The sequence below is a fragment of the Lepidochelys kempii genome, chromosome 6 (genome assembly GCF_965140265.1).
Source record: "Lepidochelys kempii isolate rLepKem1 chromosome 6, rLepKem1.hap2, whole genome shotgun sequence".
In the NCBI taxonomy this organism is placed as follows: domain Eukaryota; kingdom Metazoa; phylum Chordata; order Testudines; family Cheloniidae; genus Lepidochelys; species Lepidochelys kempii.
In genome coordinates this window covers 125450609-125471741 of record NC_133261.1, presented here as the reverse complement: position 1 = coordinate 125471741, position 21133 = coordinate 125450609, and the positions used below count along the sequence as shown (strand labels likewise).

General features: G+C 42.6%; 1 protein-coding gene across 7 annotated transcripts; it reads right to left on the bottom strand.

Moving 5' to 3' along the window:
• Positions 1–1667: 1667 nt before the first annotated feature.
• Positions 1668–17653, bottom strand: GMFB (glia maturation factor beta). 7 transcript variants are annotated; one of them, XR_012159614.1, is made up of 9 exons: positions 17512–17653; positions 15834–15942; positions 13496–13592; positions 12826–12875; positions 11823–11872; positions 10884–10966; positions 9425–9498; positions 8856–8960; positions 5836–5917 (listed from the first exon to the last, which is right to left on the bottom strand). XR_012159614.1 is itself a non-coding variant. In XM_073350087.1 (8 exons), the coding sequence occupies exons 2-8, from the start codon at positions 15930–15932 to the stop codon at positions 5846–5848; spliced, it is 525 nt and encodes a 174-aa protein (XP_073206188.1). In that variant the 5' UTR covers positions 15933–15942; positions 17512–17648; the 3' UTR covers positions 1668–5845. The 7 variants fall into 7 exon arrangements, 6 of the variants coding, with proteins under 6 accessions (XP_073206188.1, XP_073206192.1, XP_073206189.1 ...); XM_073350087.1 differs by lacking the exon at positions 8856–8960 and having other exon boundaries at positions 1668–5917; positions 17512–17648; XM_073350091.1 differs by lacking the exons at positions 8856–8960; positions 15834–15942 and adding an exon at positions 15016–15371 and having other exon boundaries at positions 1668–5917; positions 17512–17646.
• Between the last annotated feature and the right edge of the window lie 3480 nt (positions 17654–21133).

The window sequence follows — 21133 nt, the reverse complement described above, 5'->3', positions numbered from 1 at the left end:
TTTCCCCTCCCCCTTCTTTCTCTCCATTCCCCCAGGACCAAGTCCCAGCTCCAGTCTTTAAAGGTAAATTGGTTAGTCTCTAAGGTGCCACAAGTACTCCTTTTCTTTTTGCGAATACAGACTAACACGGCTGTTACTCTGAAACCTGTCTTTAAAGGTAGTCTGTTAACTCTGCTTTTGACTTTAAACCCAGTTGTGCCAAATCATCTTTTAACTACCCCTAACTAATTTACAACCCTTCAGCAGCCCTTGCTGAAGCAGCACCAAACTTGAAAGATTACTGGCAGCTTCCCATAATGCTGCCCTTACTTCAAACCTCTCACAAGCAGACTGAAGTGTCTCCTTTCCCTGGAAGGCATTCAGTCCCCATGGGCAGGGACCTTCTTCCACTACCCATATACCAAGGAGGGTGGGCTCCTCAGCCACCCCCCATCCCTCTGGGTCCCCTAACACTTCCTCCATTTCCTTTTTAATCTCATCCCAGGTTGACCCCTGCACCTTGTATGGACCCTGGTTCTTCCTTATCCATTTATCCAAAAAATCCTTTACCCTGGCTTGCCAGAACCCGCAACTACCATCACGAGAGTTCACTATACCCCCTCCAAGCAGCTGCGCGGACTGTCGGGGAGGGGGACTTACAGGCTGCCACTCACCTATCCAATACCATGCATCCGAGTCACCGGCACCAAGATGTTAGGGGGCTTATTCCCTAACTAGGAAGCAGGATCAATCAATAGCGGAGCTAGATCAAAAGGAAGAGGCAGGCAAGGAAGGGGGAAGTTTGGCTATGGCTATGTTACTGAGTTTACAGTGGCACTTCTGCACCACTATAGCGCTCCTAGGGTAGACACTTTAAGTCGATGGGAGAGTGCTCTCCCATCAACTTAACTCCAGCCCCTGTAAGCAGCGGTAGCTAGGTCACGGGGAGAAGCTCTCCTGCAGACATAGTGCTGTCCACACTGATGCTTAGGTCAGTGTAACTTACATCACTTCGGGGGGGTGTTAGCTTATTCACACTTCTAACTTATACCAACTTAAGCTGTGTGTACACATAGCTAAGTTCTACAGCATAGCTTCCCCTGAATAATTTAGCTGGGAGCAGCAGGCAGGTTTATGGAATCAAAGCAATGAACCTGATCAACCCTGTCCATGGTTCCTTTAGAAGGGGGTCTAAGGACTGCTGCCCTGAAACCCCACACCTACGAGTATTATTTGTGCTAAGGCCCATTCTTGACTGGGTCATCTTTTACTCCCTTTGCACAGGTGTTACCATTCTGATTTGATCTTATTTTTACAGCAACCCAAGGCAATGGAGAATCATGATTCCATTTGCTTCCTCCAGCTGCGATGATGTTAGTTAAGGGCAACAGAGTTAGCCCTATTTTATGGAAGATGAAGCCTCACAGGGTTAAGAGGTAGAGTCCTCCCCAATTGCCACAGTCAACCTTGATCCCACAGGTGGAGGAGGAAAGAATCATGGCATGGCACCTGTACTCTTCCCACCCACCAGGTCCACTAGCTCCTTCTCTCCCCAGATGGGCCTACTCACAGTCCCAGCTGCTTACAAGAGAGTGGAATAAAGGCCTATTGTGGCTAGTTTGCACGTGGGCCATGTCTTTAGACCTTGCCTAGTGTTCTGTAGGTAGCTAAAACAAGAAACAAAGTGATTTGAGTATTCACATTTTATTTAAACCAGTACAAGCACCATGCTGAGCAAAACATTTGGTTTAAAAATAAACATGCAGTATGAACTAGCAGAGACTAAATACCAGATGGAAGTTGTGCCAGTTATTGACATTAACAGTTACATGGAATTGTTAGATTAATATGTTTGACCATCAATATTTCAAACCTCCTGATCATCTTTTAACATCCATAGCACTGGCAGCTTGCCTTGGCATACATAATCAGCACCCAAAGGTAACATTGTACGCCTGACCCAACGTAATAAATGCAAAGGAAGAAGTGGAGAGCTTCCACTGGAGCCTTTACTCCCATCCCATTACAACTCACTATTGCAGTTTGAGCAGAATGTTTTGAGACATGCTTACATTCCAACGCACAACTGAGAAATCATGGAGCTTTTTTTTTTAAATTGGAATTCCCTTGCTTTTGCACATTTAACTTTGATCCTTAGCATTAATTTAATGTAACTTCTGGACTAAAAGCCATTTAAGACACAAAAATATCATCAGTGGGAATGTACAAGGCACATTTACACAATACATTGGAAAGGTGTAGGTCCCAGCATTATTGATATTCTGGTTTATCAAGGGAGGCATACATAGTACGAGAAATATTTTTAAACCACCAAATTTTTTCCACAAACATATGCAGTAGAACCAGTCCATCTTATGAAGTGAAAACATGCAAAAACTCTCATGCTTTAGTCAGTTTGGCTTTTTCTCACACATGGGATTACAAGAGATTCCTCCCCCTCCTCCCTGCCACATACACCTATTTGAAATTTAAAACAGCCAAATTAAGTGTGGTAGAAAAACTCCACCTGTTGGAGACCTCTAAAGTTTCTGGTCAGGAAACGTTTTTATGGTGGAGTTATTGACTCCTGAAAAAAAGCCAGAGTTTCTAATAGAAAATGCTGAGTGATCTTTAGCTACAAAGGTTAACAAGTCTCATGATAATTAAAGCACTCTTCTGCCCCATGTTTTGAGTACTCTTTAGAGATCTCCGAAACACTGGCAGAGAAGAGAGGAGTTTGGTTACATCAGACTGGCATAAATTAAACTAACAATGATAAGCAAAATTAGAATATACTGGCTTTCTGAACACCATGCATCTACCTCCTGCTAATCTTCATGGGTAGCTGTAAAGAAAGGCAGTTTGAACAAGACTGGGCAGTTAGCGATATGACAGCATTACAAATCTCACATCCACAGTATAGATTTGAATGTGGTTAGTTATGCCTTTACTTTAAAAGTACTATAGTTCTGCACACTACCATATCTCAGAGCCAGTCCTGGGACCTTGAGAACTGGACATGGAGCAGCAGGAGACAGTACAGTATCTTGACATATATTAAGTCTAGATTAGCCCTAAAACAGCAGCTGTTCTGCACAAGGACTCCCCACACAGTAGCTGCAGTTACTTCCTTCCCTTTTGCTGCAGAGCTGAGAAGACAGGGGACAAAGACAGCACCCTACTCCCACAACTTACAGAACATGCTGCCTGGTCCACCAAGGCTTTTAGGAATTCGTTGCCTGTGTAGGCCCTACCCATCACATCAGTCTTCAGAACAGCCCCCATATGACTGGGAGTTAGGCAAAGGAGGTTCCTGAGGAGCAGCATAAAGGGAAGACTGTGGGGTATGGGGTGCAGTGGAGGGAAGATAGAAGATAGGGCAGCAGGAACATCTGAGATCTGAATGGGGTGGGTGGAATGGTGAAATGCTGAAGAAAGGAATGGGAAGAACTGAACAGGAGGAAGTGCTCTTGGTATTTGGAATCAAGGCAGGAGGAGACCATGTGCAGAGAACTGGTGACTCTCACAGAATCACTTACAAATTAAGTACAATTATAAGTTTAGTGCAGAAAACCCCTTATTTTCATCTAAAGAGACAAACTAAGAACAGTTTTCTTGGTGGGGCACATTTCCCCCTTTATGAGCATTCTTCCTGTGAAAGTGGCTATTGCCAGTCCAACATAGTGTACAAAGCACACTGGTCTGGTCAGGGGTTTACAAATCCCGGTTTCCCACCACAAGCTAGGCTGAATATTAGAGAATGTCATGGGCTCACAGCGCAAAGGGCAGTTTCTTTCTGCCCTACTGGACTTTGACATCACAATGCCTTAGAGTTCATGCAAGACAAGTGAAGCAAAACCTTCTAGTCTTATTTTTTTAATGGCTTTTGAAAGCAATACCAATTTAAAGACCAAAGCCTTATTTATACAAGTCTGCCACTAAAGAAACTGCTTCTCTTGATCTGTAGCACATGAGAAAGACAAAGGAACATTTTTACAATCAATACATGTTCTGTCCAGGGAAATGAGGAAATAATGTTGTTCCAGTTCAATATATCAACATAAGGATCTTATTTCCTCCAGTTAAAGTCATTTTTCCTACACTGAACTAATGGTCTCTCTCAATCATATCATCACTTCTGCACCTTGAAAAGCCCTCTTATGTCTGAGAGATGTGTGTATGAAGGAGGAATAAATCAATAAGTCAAGCTAAACATGAACTGCTGCTACTGAAGAGCACTGCACGGGTCCATGTGGTCTTCTTAAACAGAGTCATGTTTAATACTCTTACACAACATGTGCTTGCAAGCAAACATGCATTCTCCCAGCAAAGGTTTTACAGAATGTAATACTGGCCTCCCAATTTAACAACTGATTAATTCACTCCTCCCCACCAAAACACACACATTATTAGGGCAACTATACTTTAAGCTACAACTGTTCATGATTGGAAGCTGCTCATGAGAAACCACTTATTCAGTAGCATGACAAACACTCACGTGAGTCATAACTGAGATATTGTCACAGGAGTACCTGTTTGCCACTGCATGGGCTAAATAGGATATCCCAACTCAAACTACTATTCTACTTTAATATAAAAACAGACCCTTTAAAAGGTTAGTTTTTAGCAATATTATAAAAAGTACTATTTTCATATTAGAATTTTTGCTGTTTTACCAAAAAGAGATGAAACTTAAAGATTGAATGAGGTTACTTACGCGCAGAAGTCCTAGCTGGAATGTAGTTTTGACTAACAAGCAATTAAGCTAGGAGACCTCCTTTCATTTAAAAAAAAAAAAAAAAAAAAGATACAAGGTCTATATACGGCCAAGGTTTCTCAACAACAAAATCAGACTATTCTAAATCACTCACAAGACCTTAAGAGCTTTGAACTCCTGCACTCCCAGGTCTTTACTGAGGGGAGCAGATGGCTGGCATTTTAAGTCGAAGTGTGTTTTATTTTATAAATGTTTAGTTGCACCACTAGGCATTATAAAACATGTTACTTAAACCATTTAACAAAGGTTAGTTTTTACCAAATTTGGAGTAAATAGTGTAAAATTTAGTCCTTTTTAAAGCTAACAAATTAAAGGCACACAGTATTAACAGGTGTTCATATAACAGGTAATGTGAGTGAAGAGGTTAATTTATAAATTGTGTAATATTAAGTCTTGCATGTAAAAATCCAGAATGCATGTAACCGATATTGTAATTAAGCCCTTAAGAGTTATAAAATAGTCTTATAGAAACTAGTTTATGACTGACTAGTTGTCATAGACCTTTGCCCTGAAATTTAGTTGGATTGACTCAATCAACTGAGATACTCATTAAAATGAAAGAGAATCACTCCTGAAAAGTCCTAAAAAGAATTTTTTTCACGTTATTGGTCATATAAATACTTGGTTTCAGTTTAATATTAAACACTTCCATAGACTTTAATTTGGGAAATTCAAAAAAAATTCTTCATTTTAACAAGTGGCACTATGCTATTTTAACATATAAGCTGCTAGTATACAGTATCTGTCAAAGGGTGCATTTGCAGCTCAGGAAGTTAGTGTCAGCTTCCAAATGTTTCTAAAATCGTTAACAGTTTCTGAACTGAACTGTAGTAATTATAGAAATATTAGTCACAAGAGTGCAAAAAGAGAATCCCTGCAGAGAAGTATTCCCCTTTAGAGTTATACACAAGGAAACACTTTGCAAAGTTTTACTTCAAGGAGACTAATCTTCCTCCCCTTGCCCAAACTTTGTACAAGAAATATACTGCAGGAAACTGCTGTAAATACAGTGCATTTTTAGGCGTAAGTATTCATGTCTGGTTCCAGTATTGTCAGGATGGTATATAAATACTTAATATAGAGGTTCTCTTAATGGAAGTAGCCCAGTTTCTCACGCAGCCACTCTTCAGTTAGGTCTTCTGTATTTCTTATTTCAAATACCTAAAACAAAATGGCATTAGGTTAAATATTTACATTCCAGTACTTGGAAGAACAGAACACATCACATTGCACCACACTTCTATTGATAAAATGCATTAGTGTACTTTTAAAAAATAGTCACGATACACTAGGAATCATCATGTTAACATTTTGCTTCATGCACATTTTTGCAAGGACAGGTTAAGAACCTTGAATAAAATGCGAGACTAATGGAAATACATGTTACAGTTTGATCAAGTTAGGGAGAGCCATAATTACTGTTTCTGGGACTTGCTACTTCATTTGTAGTTCTCTTAAGATTCTACATTATATATAGGATAAGGATACAACATAAGCAAACAATCTTTTAAGTGACTCTGAAGTGGTATGGTCAGCCACAGCTCAGGGATGCTAATATATTTACTACAATATGTGAAGGTTCTTCCTGTTTGCAATACAATTACTATATTCTGGGCTGAATTAACTGAAGCCTTTTAAGTTTTTTCAGCCCATGATTAAGAACAACTTGTAAACTGGCAGAATCCTCAAAATATCACCATAATATTTTGCTCATCTGTTACTTAAAGGTAGCTTGTCAGTACGCATTGTTGATTTAAGTATTAAATACATACAAAGACTTGGAGAGTTTTTAGTAAGGCCTTGATACAGCAAATGAAACAGAAACAAGTACACCATTCCCTGCTCAGTACACACCCAGCAGGAAAGGATCTCTGGATTTTGATACTGGCACAGAATAGATTAATTTTACACTACTCCACTCCAGTTGGAATCCTTGGGCATCACTCAAAAGAGGTACAATCTTTTTAGGACAGTCAATTGCTAAGTCAATATAAAACAATGTTGCATCAATAACATGTCCACAGAGCCTGGAGAACATTCTGTTATCTAATGCAAGCAAGATAAAAAAATTGAAGTTGTGGAGAATCAAGTTAGAATTATTAGCAAGAAAAGACATACTATATACCAAGAGAAGACCGCACGATATTTTGACCATACTATTAAGACCAATGTGAAATTGTAAGTCACATTTTCAGCACTATACACGTACTTGTGTACACGTGCATGCGTGGAGCGCTATGTTGACACTACAGTATTCAGCTGACAGTAAAAGGGACAACAAAATACATAAAATCCCCAGTGAATTTACCTATTGCTGGGCACGAATCACCTGTTTACTGCTCCCCATCCATTCTACCTTCTTAGTAATCCCCAAGTTTGTTTTTTTTAATTTAGGTCTTGTTTTTTTTAAAATTTTTTTGTCCCTTTGTTTATTTCCACTTTTGCACCATCTTTTTCTTGCTTTCTATCCTCCCAAGCCCAATCTACAGACACAGATTCTCATGTTCAATCTGTTATTCACTGCTGTCTACTGGCATATTGATTTGTTAAGTAAAGGATGGGAAAAGAGATCAATATGATAGCACAGACTAGCATAACAGATACTAGGCTAATCTACCAAGAAGTGGGGTAAGTCGATTAAGTCATGTACAAGAGTCAGATCAGGAGAGGCCTTAGCATGAGCCAGAATTAAATGAAGCTTCTGTAAGAGGTATGAATAAAGCATATTTAAAATCTAAATCTGAAGCAGAAAGTTAACACCCCGACCTGGGTATGGAGTGGGGTCAGTTCTAGAAGAACAGATCTGACTCTATCCCTTGGCCCTCTTTCAGGCAGTTTTCAAATGGTTTGTGGTTCTTGCCAAAAAAGGGTAAACCCCACATGCAGCTGGTCTCTAGCTTCCCTTGCCTCTGGAAACCTGACCGTCTTCCCCATTCACCAAGTGGATGAGCTGTGCATAGCCCAAGTTCACCTTTCTCCTCAGGGGATCCCATCCCTTGTCCCCCCTCTTTTCTGTTCTCATGCCTCAGTTCCTTCCAAGCCTATGAAACAGTCTCCTTCTGCCAAAACAAACAGCCAGCTCTCTAAAGCCTGCTTCCTCCCACTTATCCCCTTCAACTGTATAAGATTTACAAAGGTAGCAACCAAGATAGGAAGGGGAAGAGAACAGCAGAATAGCTCCTGTGAGTTTCAGCATTAACTTTCAGCTGTACTGCAGGTGTCCGGGGCAGATTTTATAACCTCCTATTTCTGACACTGTTGGGTCAGAACCAACCATCCAACCAGATGATGCTTCTGCAATTGGCCTAGAAACACTGAGTTGGCAATAAAGTTGGCAAGACCCATTCTACCATTGTTAGAAAAGACGCCTAAGGTGTTTCATGCTTCAGTGATGGTTATGAAGGGTTCACCACAATAAGGCACATTAAGTGAGGGTAATTAGCCACTGCAACAGCTTATCAAGAGATGGAGGTTCTACCACATCATTTGAAAGCTTTAAATCAAGATAATGTACTTCTATTAAAAACATCCTAGTTCAACCATGAATTACAGTGAATTACATGAATTACACTGCCAGAATTACTAGGTGAAGGTCAATGTCCTGTGCTATATAACAAATCAGATTAGAGGACTGCAATGGTCCCTTCTAGTCTTAATCTAAGAATGTCAAAGGTATAAAGCCTAAAAAGGGAGGAATTTTTTTTAGCAAACATGTGGCACCTACATACTGACAGGGAGATGGAAAAGCCTTATGAGATCAGCTAGTCTACGTTCTAGGGTTAGCTATTACCATGTTATTAACCAAAAACAAGCTTCTGCCTTGTTTAGATTGTGTTTTGAAGTCTGAGGCATATGCAAATCAATAGTGTCATACCCCCAGAATCTAGGAGAGGAAAGAGCAGTTAGGGCACTGATATAGGAAACCCAATTCAATTACCTGCTCCATCATGTGTGACCTTTGGCAAGTCAATTAATCTTTTGGGGGAAAATAATGCTTTTCTACCTCTCAAGAATATTATAAAGAATAAATAGCATGAAGCACTTTGAAATCTACTGATCAAGACTGCTATTAAAACAGGCATTATTTACATTTTCTCACCTATTATAATATAGGTAACACTTGTGTCCAGTTGATCAGTGGGTCTCCCACTCCTGCCTTCTCATCTGTTCCAGTTATATAATACCGAGAGCTACAATACTATATCTACAGAAGAGATAAAGCCCAGCCAATGTGCATTAGCCCTAGCCTGCAATCACACTGTAGACTTCATCTTATCCTAGAATATTCTATTTTGTAAACAGGATGGCCTTTTTAATCCTCCTGACCTGACAAATTGTGTTAACTATTATTAAAATAACCTCTAACAGTTAGAGACACTTTAGATAATGCTCCACAAGCATTCGTTCTCCCTGTCCCCTAATTAAAAAAAAAACAAAAAAACAAACACCCCACATCCATAAAATCTCCATGCTTACTCCCCTCTTTCTTTAGGCTTCCTGCAAGATAGACACCTGCTGAATGCAATTTAAAACATGCAAGAACATAATGATTCTGTTGTATTGTGTACATGTGAGAGACTAGCAAGATACTGTTCTATCTTATGTACACTCACATTCTGCTTTTTATGAAAGATTCTTGCAACTGGTCAGCTAGATATTAAATTATACCTTAGTGAGTTCAGCTGTCTGTACAAGCTTATTCTTGCTCCCAGCGTACATCATCTGTTGTTCAGGCTTGCATCCTGTAGTTGTGGAGAAGGAAAGCAAAGCTGTGTTGGACAGTTTGACTGAAATCCATTAACAAGATTTTTTTTAAAATCCAGCTTGTATACCAGAAGTTCCCAATCAACAGAATGACCCAATTGTTTCTTTGTACACAGTATCATCTTTTAATGTTGTTTTGAATATTTAGTACTTGTCAAGACTATATTAAAGTGATATGAAAGTGGGTTGGATTGGTCGTCATATCTAGCGGTGTCTGTAGTTCTGCTTACAACTGTACTCGAGAGGGCAAGATAACTATTAAGCTTAACTGTATCACAATTCAAACTTCACAGCCAGCAAAGCAGAGGCTAAACCCATTACCTCTTCCTGCTATCTTATATTCTGCACGAGCATGAAAGCAAGTTACCTTTGCTGCTGTTTCTAATAGATTCCCATTTCCTCCTGAACTACAGATGCAGTTTTATCTGAGTGCAGCCACAAATCTTGCACAATATCTTTCAGGGCAAAACAAAAAAATAAACTGATAGGACAAAAAAAAAAAAAAATAACCAGCTTTATTTCATTTAGCAAGCCATCTATGTCCTGACTCTTTGTCTAGTTTTAGCCAAACACTGAAAATAGAGAGGAACTTCTAGAAACAAAATCTAGAGATACAATAATTACAGAAATGAATTTTAGGTAAGGTCTCCCATGAAGCATCTCACCATTGGTCGAGCTCTCACAGAGCAGAACCCAATACCGCAGGCGTAGTTTAGAACTTGTTACAGAAATGAACTACTGAAGATACAGAAAAGATGTGGACTTTTATTGCTAAACTTTAACACCCACCTGGTTATTCTAGCAGGCAGAGTAGTGAAGGGTAAAATAACGCACTCTCTCGAGGATCACAATGTAATTTAATAGCTGCAGAAAGCCACCCTATTATAATTCAGAACATGCAGATTGATCTCAAGAGGCCCAATTCATTCCCTGTGTATAACCAGAGCTTGTAACAAAGTGGAGGTGCTGAGCTGGCTTTTTTCCTCCGCATTCCTAGGTTTCTTCAGGGCCACTCGGTCCCTGGTACAGACTAAGGCAGCCTGAGAGTTGCTCTAATGTGGGTCTCAGCTGCAAGAGCTGTTCTGGCAGCTGGGACACAGGAATATTTGACATCCTGTAGGAGGTAGCATACAACTGGCTCTGTGCCTGCCAGGAACTCCCCTCCAAAGAATTTTGTCAGGAAGCCATTACTGTGAATTTGCAACCCCTTTGTGTCAGAGTTGGGCCAGAGGGTACATACTGACCAGTTTGGCCTTAAGTGTGAAAAACACTGATCTTAAGCATTAGGCCTTTTTTGTTTCTTAGATACAAGAACTTCCACATTTATAGGATATAGGAACTGCTATTCACAATGTTCACTCACCAACTGGACTGGAGAAGATAAAGCACAATGGATAAGAAACTCTTCCATCATCATGCTGATACTTGTAACTATACACAATGAATGTTTTCCTGAGGTTAAAGAAACTAAAAAAAAATACAACTCTTTGATCTCTTAGAACATAATCCTTACATTCATTAGCTGAGCTTGATATAGGCAAAATAAATCTCTTTGCTGTCTGTTCTAAAAGATGCTTACATTTATCAATTTCTGTACTGTTTCATCTTGCTCCCATCTTGGTTTCTCTTCTGATTTGAGTTTGAGCCATTGGAGGATTTACCCTGCTTTTCAGTAACATAACCCCCATCTGAGACAGGTGTTTGTGTGAATATTTTGCAAAATAAATGTTAGTTCTCAATATTGTCCTTTTCACTATAAAGTCCTTTCCCAAGGATTTCTCTCTACAATGTTTTAAATATCTGATCTGCTTATGAAGTATCAGCTAAATAGATCTCTTTTTCTAAAGAGAATTTTTGCTGCTCTTTGAATGTTATCTTTGCAAACTATTTGTTGGTAGCTCTTTGCACATCAAACATTAGATGGTGGTGTGTTTTGCTAACCATTAAATGCAGAATCTATAGCTAAAGTGTTAGATTTAAATCTTTCTGTTGTATTAATGTGCTGAATGTCCCTGCAAAAGAGCAGACAAAGCCATTCAAAACATGGTGAAAGTAACCAAGTCTTAGAAGTAGAGACTTCACTATATCATTGTACAAGTCTTTGCTAAGAAATGGCATAGGACTACAGAATAGATCATGAAAATTAATCAATTTTTGAATTAACGTAGGGAGAATTTCCACTGTAGGCAAATATCTGTTTGGAAAAAAAAAAAAAAAAAAGAAATTCAATTTCCAATGTATTTTAGATTTAATTTTTTTCCAGTAAACAAAACAATGCTAGCAACATTAGAAAAAAGGATATCGAGGTTGTCTCTCAGGCAGCTCATCTTTTAGTTCATCAGGGGAAATGCCCTAGTAATATTAAAACACAAGCAGTCTTTAAATAGGTGAACTCAGACCTACACACTATACAGGCTAGAGTATAAAGGTCATGGGAGTAAGAGACACTGCTACATTTACAGTTATAGATCTACAATTTAACTGAGAACAATCCTATGGGAACAGTCATAGGAAGATTCCACTGTTAAATGATTGCTAAACTGATTTAGTAATTTTGTATAAGAGATTTAATGTTAATAAAAAAAATCTGTTTAGGAAACTGACGTTTTGTGGCTCCACTCTAGTCTTAGATATACTGACACTCACCACATATTTCAATCCCAGCTACTGAACACGAGTGTGCAAGATTTGCTACAACCAGCAATACAAACGGATCCTGAAATCTAGCCCTTGGTCTATCTTGTGAGAGACCAGTTCCTGGACTAGTGAACAAGCCAAACAATTCACAGTGGCCAATATTCCTCTTCAAATATTATATTTAACATTCTGGGAAAGAGGTAAAAGTTATTTCTCAAATCATTGCATAAGATTTTGTGTTGTGTGGGCTGACACTACACACTGAGATAAAGTTATTACGCCACCTGTCTACAGGGATTAACACAATCCTAACTTCTAACTAATGGCAGGACAATGTAGAGTCCAGAGTGCAAGTCAGCAATAATTCTTCCAGAGAGCCAGCAAATGGAGAGAGAGATGCTTTTTGCCTAATTTTGATTCAAATATAATTTAATTAACATTTTAAAGCTTAAACTGTTTTGTTTAGATAATTAGCAGTACAATTGCTACCATACAGCTCAATTAATAGCATATCATGCTTCACCTGCAGAGTAACCATGCATTTGAAGGAGGTTCATGACCCAAATAAGATTAACAGTTTGAAAACAATTTGACACTAAGACAGTACCTCAGTGGCAACAATACATGGCAAGCTGAAGATATTCTTATTTACAGTTCATTTAACAAACCTCATGCTCCTCATCCAGTACCACCAGCTGCTTATCCTTGTCAATCTTCACTATAATAAAAACATAACATAGGTGAACTGTGCATCTATAGGGGGCTCTGTCTCCACCTCCCCCTTTTTTATTAAAGGTTAAAATTGCAACTTTTCTAGAATTACATGCATATAATAATCAGCTTTTTATTTAACCCACCTACTGCATTATCTTGTATTTTCACTCCCTCCTCTTCTCCCCCGCCCCCTCTGACAACGATCAGTGAGTGGAATTCTGGCCCCACAGAAGTCAATGGGAGTTTTAACTTCAGTGCAGTCAAGACTTCTCCCCCAAAACTGTTACAAAACTAGTCTACTTTAAGCATGTCAAATAAACTTAAGAGGATCAAGTCTTGGCTTTTTCTCCACCTTCTTGCAGCCAGTGGTAGACTTTTTCCCACTTTAAGTAGTGTTTAAGCACATAAGTATTTCTATTAACAGCAAGTGTAACAGCTTTTATTCTGAAAGCTTTAGTTCCATACTATAAAATAATGTTCTATTGTTAAGAGGGAATGGGAAAATATCAAAGTTAGTGGTATAGTAGAAGCATAGTCCACGCCATTTTGCTGCAGCAGCTAAAAATTATCAAAGAGATTTTCTGTAAGACCTTGTAGCTTTTGTTGGCAATGATTTTAGCTTACTTATAATGGCAGCATTGTTGGTTTCTTTGCGAAACCGGAATTTTCTCAACTTTTCCACCAGATCTTCAGCAACATCACAAACCACCAGAGATTCACTCTAAAAAAAAAAAAAAAAAAAATATTTCAGTTAACAAAAAGGAACTACCCCCATCCTCCCAAAATTATATAACTACATGAAATTAGTTGAAGATTCAGAACATGCAGAAAGAGACAATATAAGGATTAAACACAGTGAAAAATGGACTTGCAATACACAAGAAACAAATCTGGTCTTCTCTTTTCATACTGGGCCAAAAAAGTTAAATATTAGAAAAATGTGGACCAAGTGTCTTTACATATTTATTCCTGAAGTCAGAAAATAATTTCTATACTTTTACCGTATCAAGCAATCCTGTTTCTGCAACATACAAGTTAAAATCATGAATCAGATATGCAACTGATTTTGCAAGTTTAGTCCTGAAATAAGACACCCTATTAAATACACATGTAATACACTAATGCCAGTACAGCACTGTGAATATTTAAAATAATAAGAGCTGTTAATATTTCAGTAGCATCTAGAGGCCCCAATCAGGGGCCTGTTGTGCTAGGTATGAAAGCAGAATTCCGAACCTTCAAATTTTGCCTACATGCAAAGTGTTTAACAAACTATATTAAATGAAAAAAAGTGTGCATTTTCCCTATTATATTTACAAGTCACTTTTTTTGAAAACTTAGACTTAGTGAAGTCTAAAATGAAGTATTAGAAAAATTATCCTACTGAAGGTGAGAAAGAAAGTAATCAGTTCCTTCACAGATAGCCCTCTGAGTTCTAAACCATTTTACATATAATTTGTAATTGCACCACACCAACCACTGCCCATTTCCTGCACCACTCTTTATACACACTCCCTCGCGTGTCTTGTTGTAACAGTCAGATCCACCGCTCAGCAAATGTTCTGTCACCACAGGTAGCTTTGACTGAATGCCAAGCATATCAGAACACCGTTGCCAAGCAGAAGGAATAAGAAGTAGTTCACCATCTTTAGCTAAATTTTACTACTGTAGCCACCATACATAGGAGTTTCCTTTATACACTCACTCCTGAGAAATCAGGGCTAACAAAATCCATATATAAAGCTAAATGATCACATTATGAAGAGCAAGTCTTAAAGGAATAAATTAGAGTTTAGAAAGATACTGAACTAAGGTTCTGAGCCCATATGCAACAACACGAAAGTACTAGTCCACTTATCTTAGTTTACATATAGATTCCTCTGTCCCTAAAGAGGACTTTGTCAGGAATTAGTTACGGAGGGGAAGTCCCATGAATGTTTCTTTGCAACTACTCAGACGTGCCAGAACTTTTTTGCTGGGGTGGTTTAATTAAACCTTATCTTTAAATAAGAGTCAACAATTCTAAAATTATTGAAGGCAGACACTAAATGAATCATTCAGTAAAAGAAATCATCACGAGTTTAGTGATCAGAAGAAATTTTATCTTTAAACTCAGGCCTCGAGCAGTTTATCAGACACCTTACCAGAGGCCAATACTGAAGATAGGAGGGTCTCCTCACTAAAAAAGTAGCAAGGGCAAACGTCATCCAAGCATTCTTCTGCTGTCTCTAGTCTCTGATGAAGATGGAGTCCAAGATGCAGCCTCTGGAAAGGTGTCTTGAGTTTGTTCCCTATGACTGCTGGAATGGAGACTTCTTCCTCCACTTATGCGTCTGTTGTGATGGCACTCTACTACTTTACTCTTTCTCAGGCTCCTGGCTGCTGCAAGGATGAGGATGATGGCTGTGTGCTTGTTTCCCCAGACCATTTTGGATCATCCTCACTCACAGGCTAGTATTAGCATCTACTTCGCCTGCTGTCATAGTAGTATAGTTCTATTCTGAAAGTCATTAAACACGGCATTGTGATCCATGTTCATTGTTTCTAAATGATACTTTCAAAATGGAAACATTTGATGTGCAGTAAGACAGTTTTTCCAACACCACAAACTCAATTTGGGATGAGAGTCTATCTAGGTTCTTTTCTTTCCAACATAAATAGTAAACCAAGTACTGCAGGCCAAACCACTTGTGCAATCCCCTGGGGTTCCACAGGTGGCTCAAATTAGCCCTGTAAATAGAGTTAAACAATTCTGTTTGCAATACATGAGGAACATAATCCAGTTCACTACTCCCTGTTGGCTATGCTGGCTCTCCAGCACCAGAGGTAAACCTAAATATTATGCTTTCACTAAAGCCAGCAGAGCTATGACTGACTACGCAGAGAGCAAATCTGCTGAGTGAGGGGGTGCCTTGTTTTTTTTAAAAAAAAAACTATGTCCCTTTTCTGGCTAGAGCCACACCTTAAATTCTTCAGAAACCGATAGCTCAGCCAGCTGCCCTCCTCTCAACTGATCACAGAAGAGTGACTTTTCGAAGTGTTTACACAGAAATGTTTTCATATTGCAACGTCTGTAGGAAGACAGGATGGAAACCTGTTAAGACTTAGTCACACTGTTTTCATATCCCTCCTCCCCATAGACACACAGAGCCACAAATGGTCACTTTTTAGCAACACACCAAGGGTAAGCAAGAAGCTGAGACATGCATGTTTCAACTGAAGCCTTTGTCTTCAGTTACAGTGGAACTAGAAGAACTTCTCATTGTGTGACCTTTCTGAACTCTATCTCAAGAAAAAAGGGATACAGCTTTCTCAGGAGTCATGTAAGATCATGACTACTTTAGTTTACATACACAGTATCATTTTAGATAAGTTTCTCCCCTTTCACGCCTCCACCTAACAAAAGTTATGACAAAGTAGCAAATTCAAAAAGGAGTGAAAAACGGCGATGCACTAGCAGCGACTCTAGAGACCATACTTCCAGGATTCCACCTTTTCTGTCCCCTTTAGACCCTACCCATTTGGTTTCAGGTACAATTTTTGCTCCATCTATACAAGGTTGTCACTCTGAAGCCCAGAATGTTTGTTGAGTCAGCATGAAGCAATGGAAATAGCTACAAGCATGGCTGAGAGTTTTTTGTTCCAAATATCATTAGGTTCAACCATTACTAGGATTTGCAGTAAATTTTTAAGCTTTGCCATTTTGAGGTTATAAATTACACTCACGGCAAGGTATCTATCTATCCCATACCAAGACTCCTAGACCATTGTGATATCAGACAACCGCCGCCATGGACTCTACAACTAATTTCCATAAAATAATTCCATGGATTCTATGAGGGAGACTGCGCCGGTGGTGGATTACTTGGCCCAGCTGCCAGTTCTTCCAAGACTGGCACCCACACAATAACTCCACACACACACACACACACCCCCGCCCCATTCGGCGCCCACACAACTCTCTCAGCACCAACACAACCCACACACACAATAACGCGAAACACACCTAGCCCCTCACTGCAGCAGCCCCCCCCCCTTCACTTGCCACCGGTGCGCATGAATTTTCAAACACCGCCCGCCCCCCAATCCAGACACAAGTCAGCACAACCGGCACACAGCCTAGCCCCAGGCACACCCAGCCCCTCCACTCACTTGCGCAGGTCGCCGTCACGCAGCGCAGCCAGCCGCGCAGCCAGCGCGCACCGCAGCCCCAGCACAGAGCCACGCAACGCTCCCAGCACCAGCGCCCGGCCTGCCCGGGCGGCGGAGTCGCCACGGGGGCAGCGGCGGGCCGGGCTGAGCGCTCGCTCTGTCCCGCGGGGCCCCGGCGTCAGCCGCCGCTGGGACCCAGGGGCTCCTGCGGCCCGCTTCCGACGCCCCCCGGCCGCAGGGTGCGGGTGGGGCCCCGAGCGACACGCCGACGGGCCCTGGGGGCGGCCGCTTGGGGCTCGGCCGGGCGCCCCGGGGCTGCCAGGCGAAGGGCCCCCAGGGCAGGGCAGCTGCGAGCGGCCGGGCCTCCCTCATCCGCTCCCTCCGCGGGCGGGCGGGGGTCGCCAGCAACTGCCCTGGCCGGCAGCCCCTCCGCGGGCGGCCTTCGCCGGGGCCGGGCGGGCACCGCTCCCTCAGGCGGCTCCACTCACCATTGTGCGCCTGCAGCAGCCCCCTCCGCTCGCCCTTTAAGAACGAGAGCGCCGCCGTCCAGCTCCCGGCGGCTGGCTCCACTGCGCCTGCGCCGCGCGGCTCGCGAGCCAATCCGCGAGGCCGGCCGGAGCGGACTGCGGGCTTCACCCGGCTACGGGACGCGGGGAAGTTCATGCCCCCCCTGGCGGAGCGTTGAGCTGGTGCTCCCGGGCTCAGGGGGCGGGGCTCCATGCGCTGAGAGGGCAGGGGGCGCGGCCAAGGGGGTGGGAGCACGTGCAGGGTGGGGTTGGTCCCACGCTGAGCCCTCGAGAGGCCGTCTAGGCCCCATAGCTGTGGACAGAGGAGCGTTGTGAAAGCACAGCATCTTGTGACAGCACCATGGCATCCCGTCCCGCCCCGAGTCCCCGTGCGACGGCAGCCCATCACAGCCCCGGGACATCCCGCCCGCCCCGAGTCCCCGTGCGACGGCAGCCCATCACAGCCCCGGGACATCCCGCCCACCCCGAGTCCCCGTGCGACGGCAGCCCATCACAGCCCCAGGACATCCCGCCCCGAGTCCCCGTGCGACGGCAGCCCATCACAGCCCCGGGACATCCCGCCCGCCCCGAGTCCCCGTGCGACGGCAGCCCATCACAGCCCCGGGACATCCCGCCCGCCCCGAGTCCCCGTGCGACGGCAGCCCATCACAGCCCCAGGACATCCCGCCCCGAGTCCCCGTGCGACGGCAGCCCATCACAGCCCCGGGACATCCCGCCCACCCCGAGTCCCCGTGCGACGGCAGCCCATCACAGCCCCGGGACATCCCGTCCCGCCCCGAGTCCCCGTGCGACGGCAGCGCATCACAGCCCCGGGACATCCCGCCCGCCCCAAGTCCCCGTGCGACGGCAGCCCATCACAGCCCCGGGACATCCCGCCCGCCCCGAGTCCCCGTGCGACAGCAGCCCATCACAGCCCCGGGACATCCCGTCCCGAGTCCCCGTGCGACGGCAGCCCATCACAGCCCCGGGACATCCCGCCCACCCCGAGTCCCTGTGCGACGGCAGCCCATCACAGCCCCGGGACATCCCGTCCCGCCCCGAGTCCCCGTGCGACGGCAGCGCATCACAGCCCCGGGACATCCCGCCCGCCCCGAGTCCCCGTGCGACGGCAGCCCATCACAGCCCCGGGACATCCCGTCCCGCCCCGAGTCCCCGTGCGACGGCAGCCCATCACAGTCCCGGGACATCCCGTCCCACCCCGAGTCCCTGTGCGACGGCAGCGCATCACAGCCCCGTGACATCACCTCCCGCCCCGAGTCCCTGTGCGACAGCAGCCCATCACAGCCCCGTGACATCCCGTCCCGAGTCCCTGTGCGACGGCAGCCCATCACAGCCCCGTGACATCCCGTCCTGAGTCCCTGTGCGACGGCAGCGCATCACAGCCCCGTGACATCACCTCCCGCCCCGAGTCCCTGTGCGACAGCAGCACATCCCGTCCCGAGTCCCTGTGCGATGGCAGCGCATCACAGCCCCGTGACATCCCGTCCCGCCCCGATTCCCTGAGAACTCTTTTGTTTGATTAAATTGGTTGTAAACAGCCACTTATTATTAAGTCTAGTGTTTTTTGTGGTGGTACAAGGACTGGAATGCCTAAGAAAACTGCTTTTCTGACTTCTTGTTAGTCAGCGTGGTGAAACAGAAGTTTACTATTGTTGCTGATTTGGTATATGGGAAAATAACCACCAGTTTTGGGGTGTATCTGCCTTATTTCTCAGCAGTTTGTCCTGAATTTGGTATTCTCAGTTGTGATCCATGAAGGCACCATGACACCTTGTCTTCTTCGAGTGCTCCTTTAACAATTCAATCATCCAGTGACCTCACTGACTGTTTGGCAGGCTTCCTGCTTGTGATGTACTTAAAAAAATGTTGCAATTAGTTTTTATGTCTTTTGGTAGTTGCTCTTTAAATTCTTTTTTGGCCTGTCTAAGTATATTTTTACACTTGACCTGCCAGAGTTTCATGCTCCATTCTGTTTTCCTCAGTAGGATTTGACTTCCAATTTTTAAACGATGTCTTTTTGTCTCTAACCACTTCTTTTACTCTTTTGTTTAGCCATAGTGGCATTTTTTTGGTCCTCTTACTGTAGTTTTTTGTTTGGGATATACATTTAATTTGAGCCTCTATTATATTTAAAAAAATTTCCATGCAGCTTGCAGGCATTTCACACTTGTGACGGTTCCTTTTAATTTCTATTTAACTAGCTTCCTCATTTTTGTGTAATTCCTCTTTTGGAAGTTGAATACTACTGTGGTGGGTTTCTCTGACATTTTTGCCCCTACAAGGATGTTAAATTTAATAACTTTATGGTCACTATTACTGAGCAGTTCAGCTATATTCACCTCTTGGACTAGATCCTATCTCCACCTAGGATTAAACCAAACATTGCCTCTCCCCTTGTGGGTTCCAGGACTAGCTGCTCCAAGAAGCAGTCATTAATGGTGTCTAGAAATTTTATCTTTGCATCCCTTCCTGAAGTGACATGTACCCAGTCCATATGGTGATAGCTGAAATCCCCATTACTGGGTTTTCTGTTTTTGTTTTTTTTTGTCTCTCTAATCTATCTGAGCATTTCATAATGCTTGTCACCATCCAGGTCAGATAGTTGGTAGTAGATTCCTGTTGCTACACTCATTATTCAAGCATGACATTTCTATCCATAGAGATTCTCTCGAGTACAGTTTAATTCATTTAAGATTATTCGCAAAAAGGAGTACTTGTGGCACCTTAGAGAGTAACCAATTTATTTGAGCATAAGCTTTCGTGAGCTACAGCTCACTTCATCAGACATTCGATGAAGTGAGCTGTAGCTCACGAAAGCTTATGCTCAAATAAATTGGTTACTCTCTAAGGTGCCACAAGTCCTCCTTTTCTTTTTGCGAATTCAGACTAACACGGCTTCTACTCTGAAACCTTTAAGATTATTGTTATAGTTGACTTTATGCTTTCTTTCACACATACTGCCATTTCCCCACCAGCAAGACCTAGTCTCACATTCCAGTATATTTTGTACTCTAGTATTACCATGTCCCATTGATTATCATCATGCCACCATGTTTCTGTAATGTCTATTATATCAATATCCTCATTTAATACCAGGCACGCAAGTCCACCCATCTTAGTATTTAGACTTCTAGCATTTGTATACAGGCACTTATACAATTTACCAATATTTAGTTATCTGCCTTCATGTGATGTAATTCAACAGGACTCTCTTTCGTTTGACTACTTCTCTTCAGTTCCCAGATCCACTAGATTTTTCTTGTTCCCTATTGGAAACTCAGATCAGAATTCTAAAGCTTATCTATATATTTATATTCTTCTCCATCTCTTCTCCATCATCCCACATCCCCTGCATATCTACGTCTCCTGGCCTCCATTCCCACATCATGCTCTCTCATCTCCTACTTTATCCATTCACAGCCTCTGAGCTGCTCCATCTGCCCACCCCCTCCACCAGAGTTATTTCTTTGCCCTCCTATTCCAGTCCAACTCCAAGCATTCAAAAATCACAAGCCAGGCTCCTACAAACCATGAAACTGGTTTAAAAATATATGATTTTTTTTTTAAAGATAAGTCCGCAATA

Coding starts and splice junctions, on each gene's coding strand:
- GMFB (XM_073350087.1), bottom strand. CDS start 15,932: ATGAAAACATTTCTGTGTAAACACTTCGAAAAGTCACTCTTCTGTGAT. Junction 12,876..13,495: donor CAACAATGCTGCCATTATAA/GTAAGCTAAAAT, acceptor TTTTTATTATAG/TGAAGATTGACAAGGATAAG. Junction 9,499..10,883: donor TATCTTCTCCAGTCCAGTTG/GTGAGTGAACAT, acceptor CCACAACTACAG/GATGCAAGCCTGAACAACAG.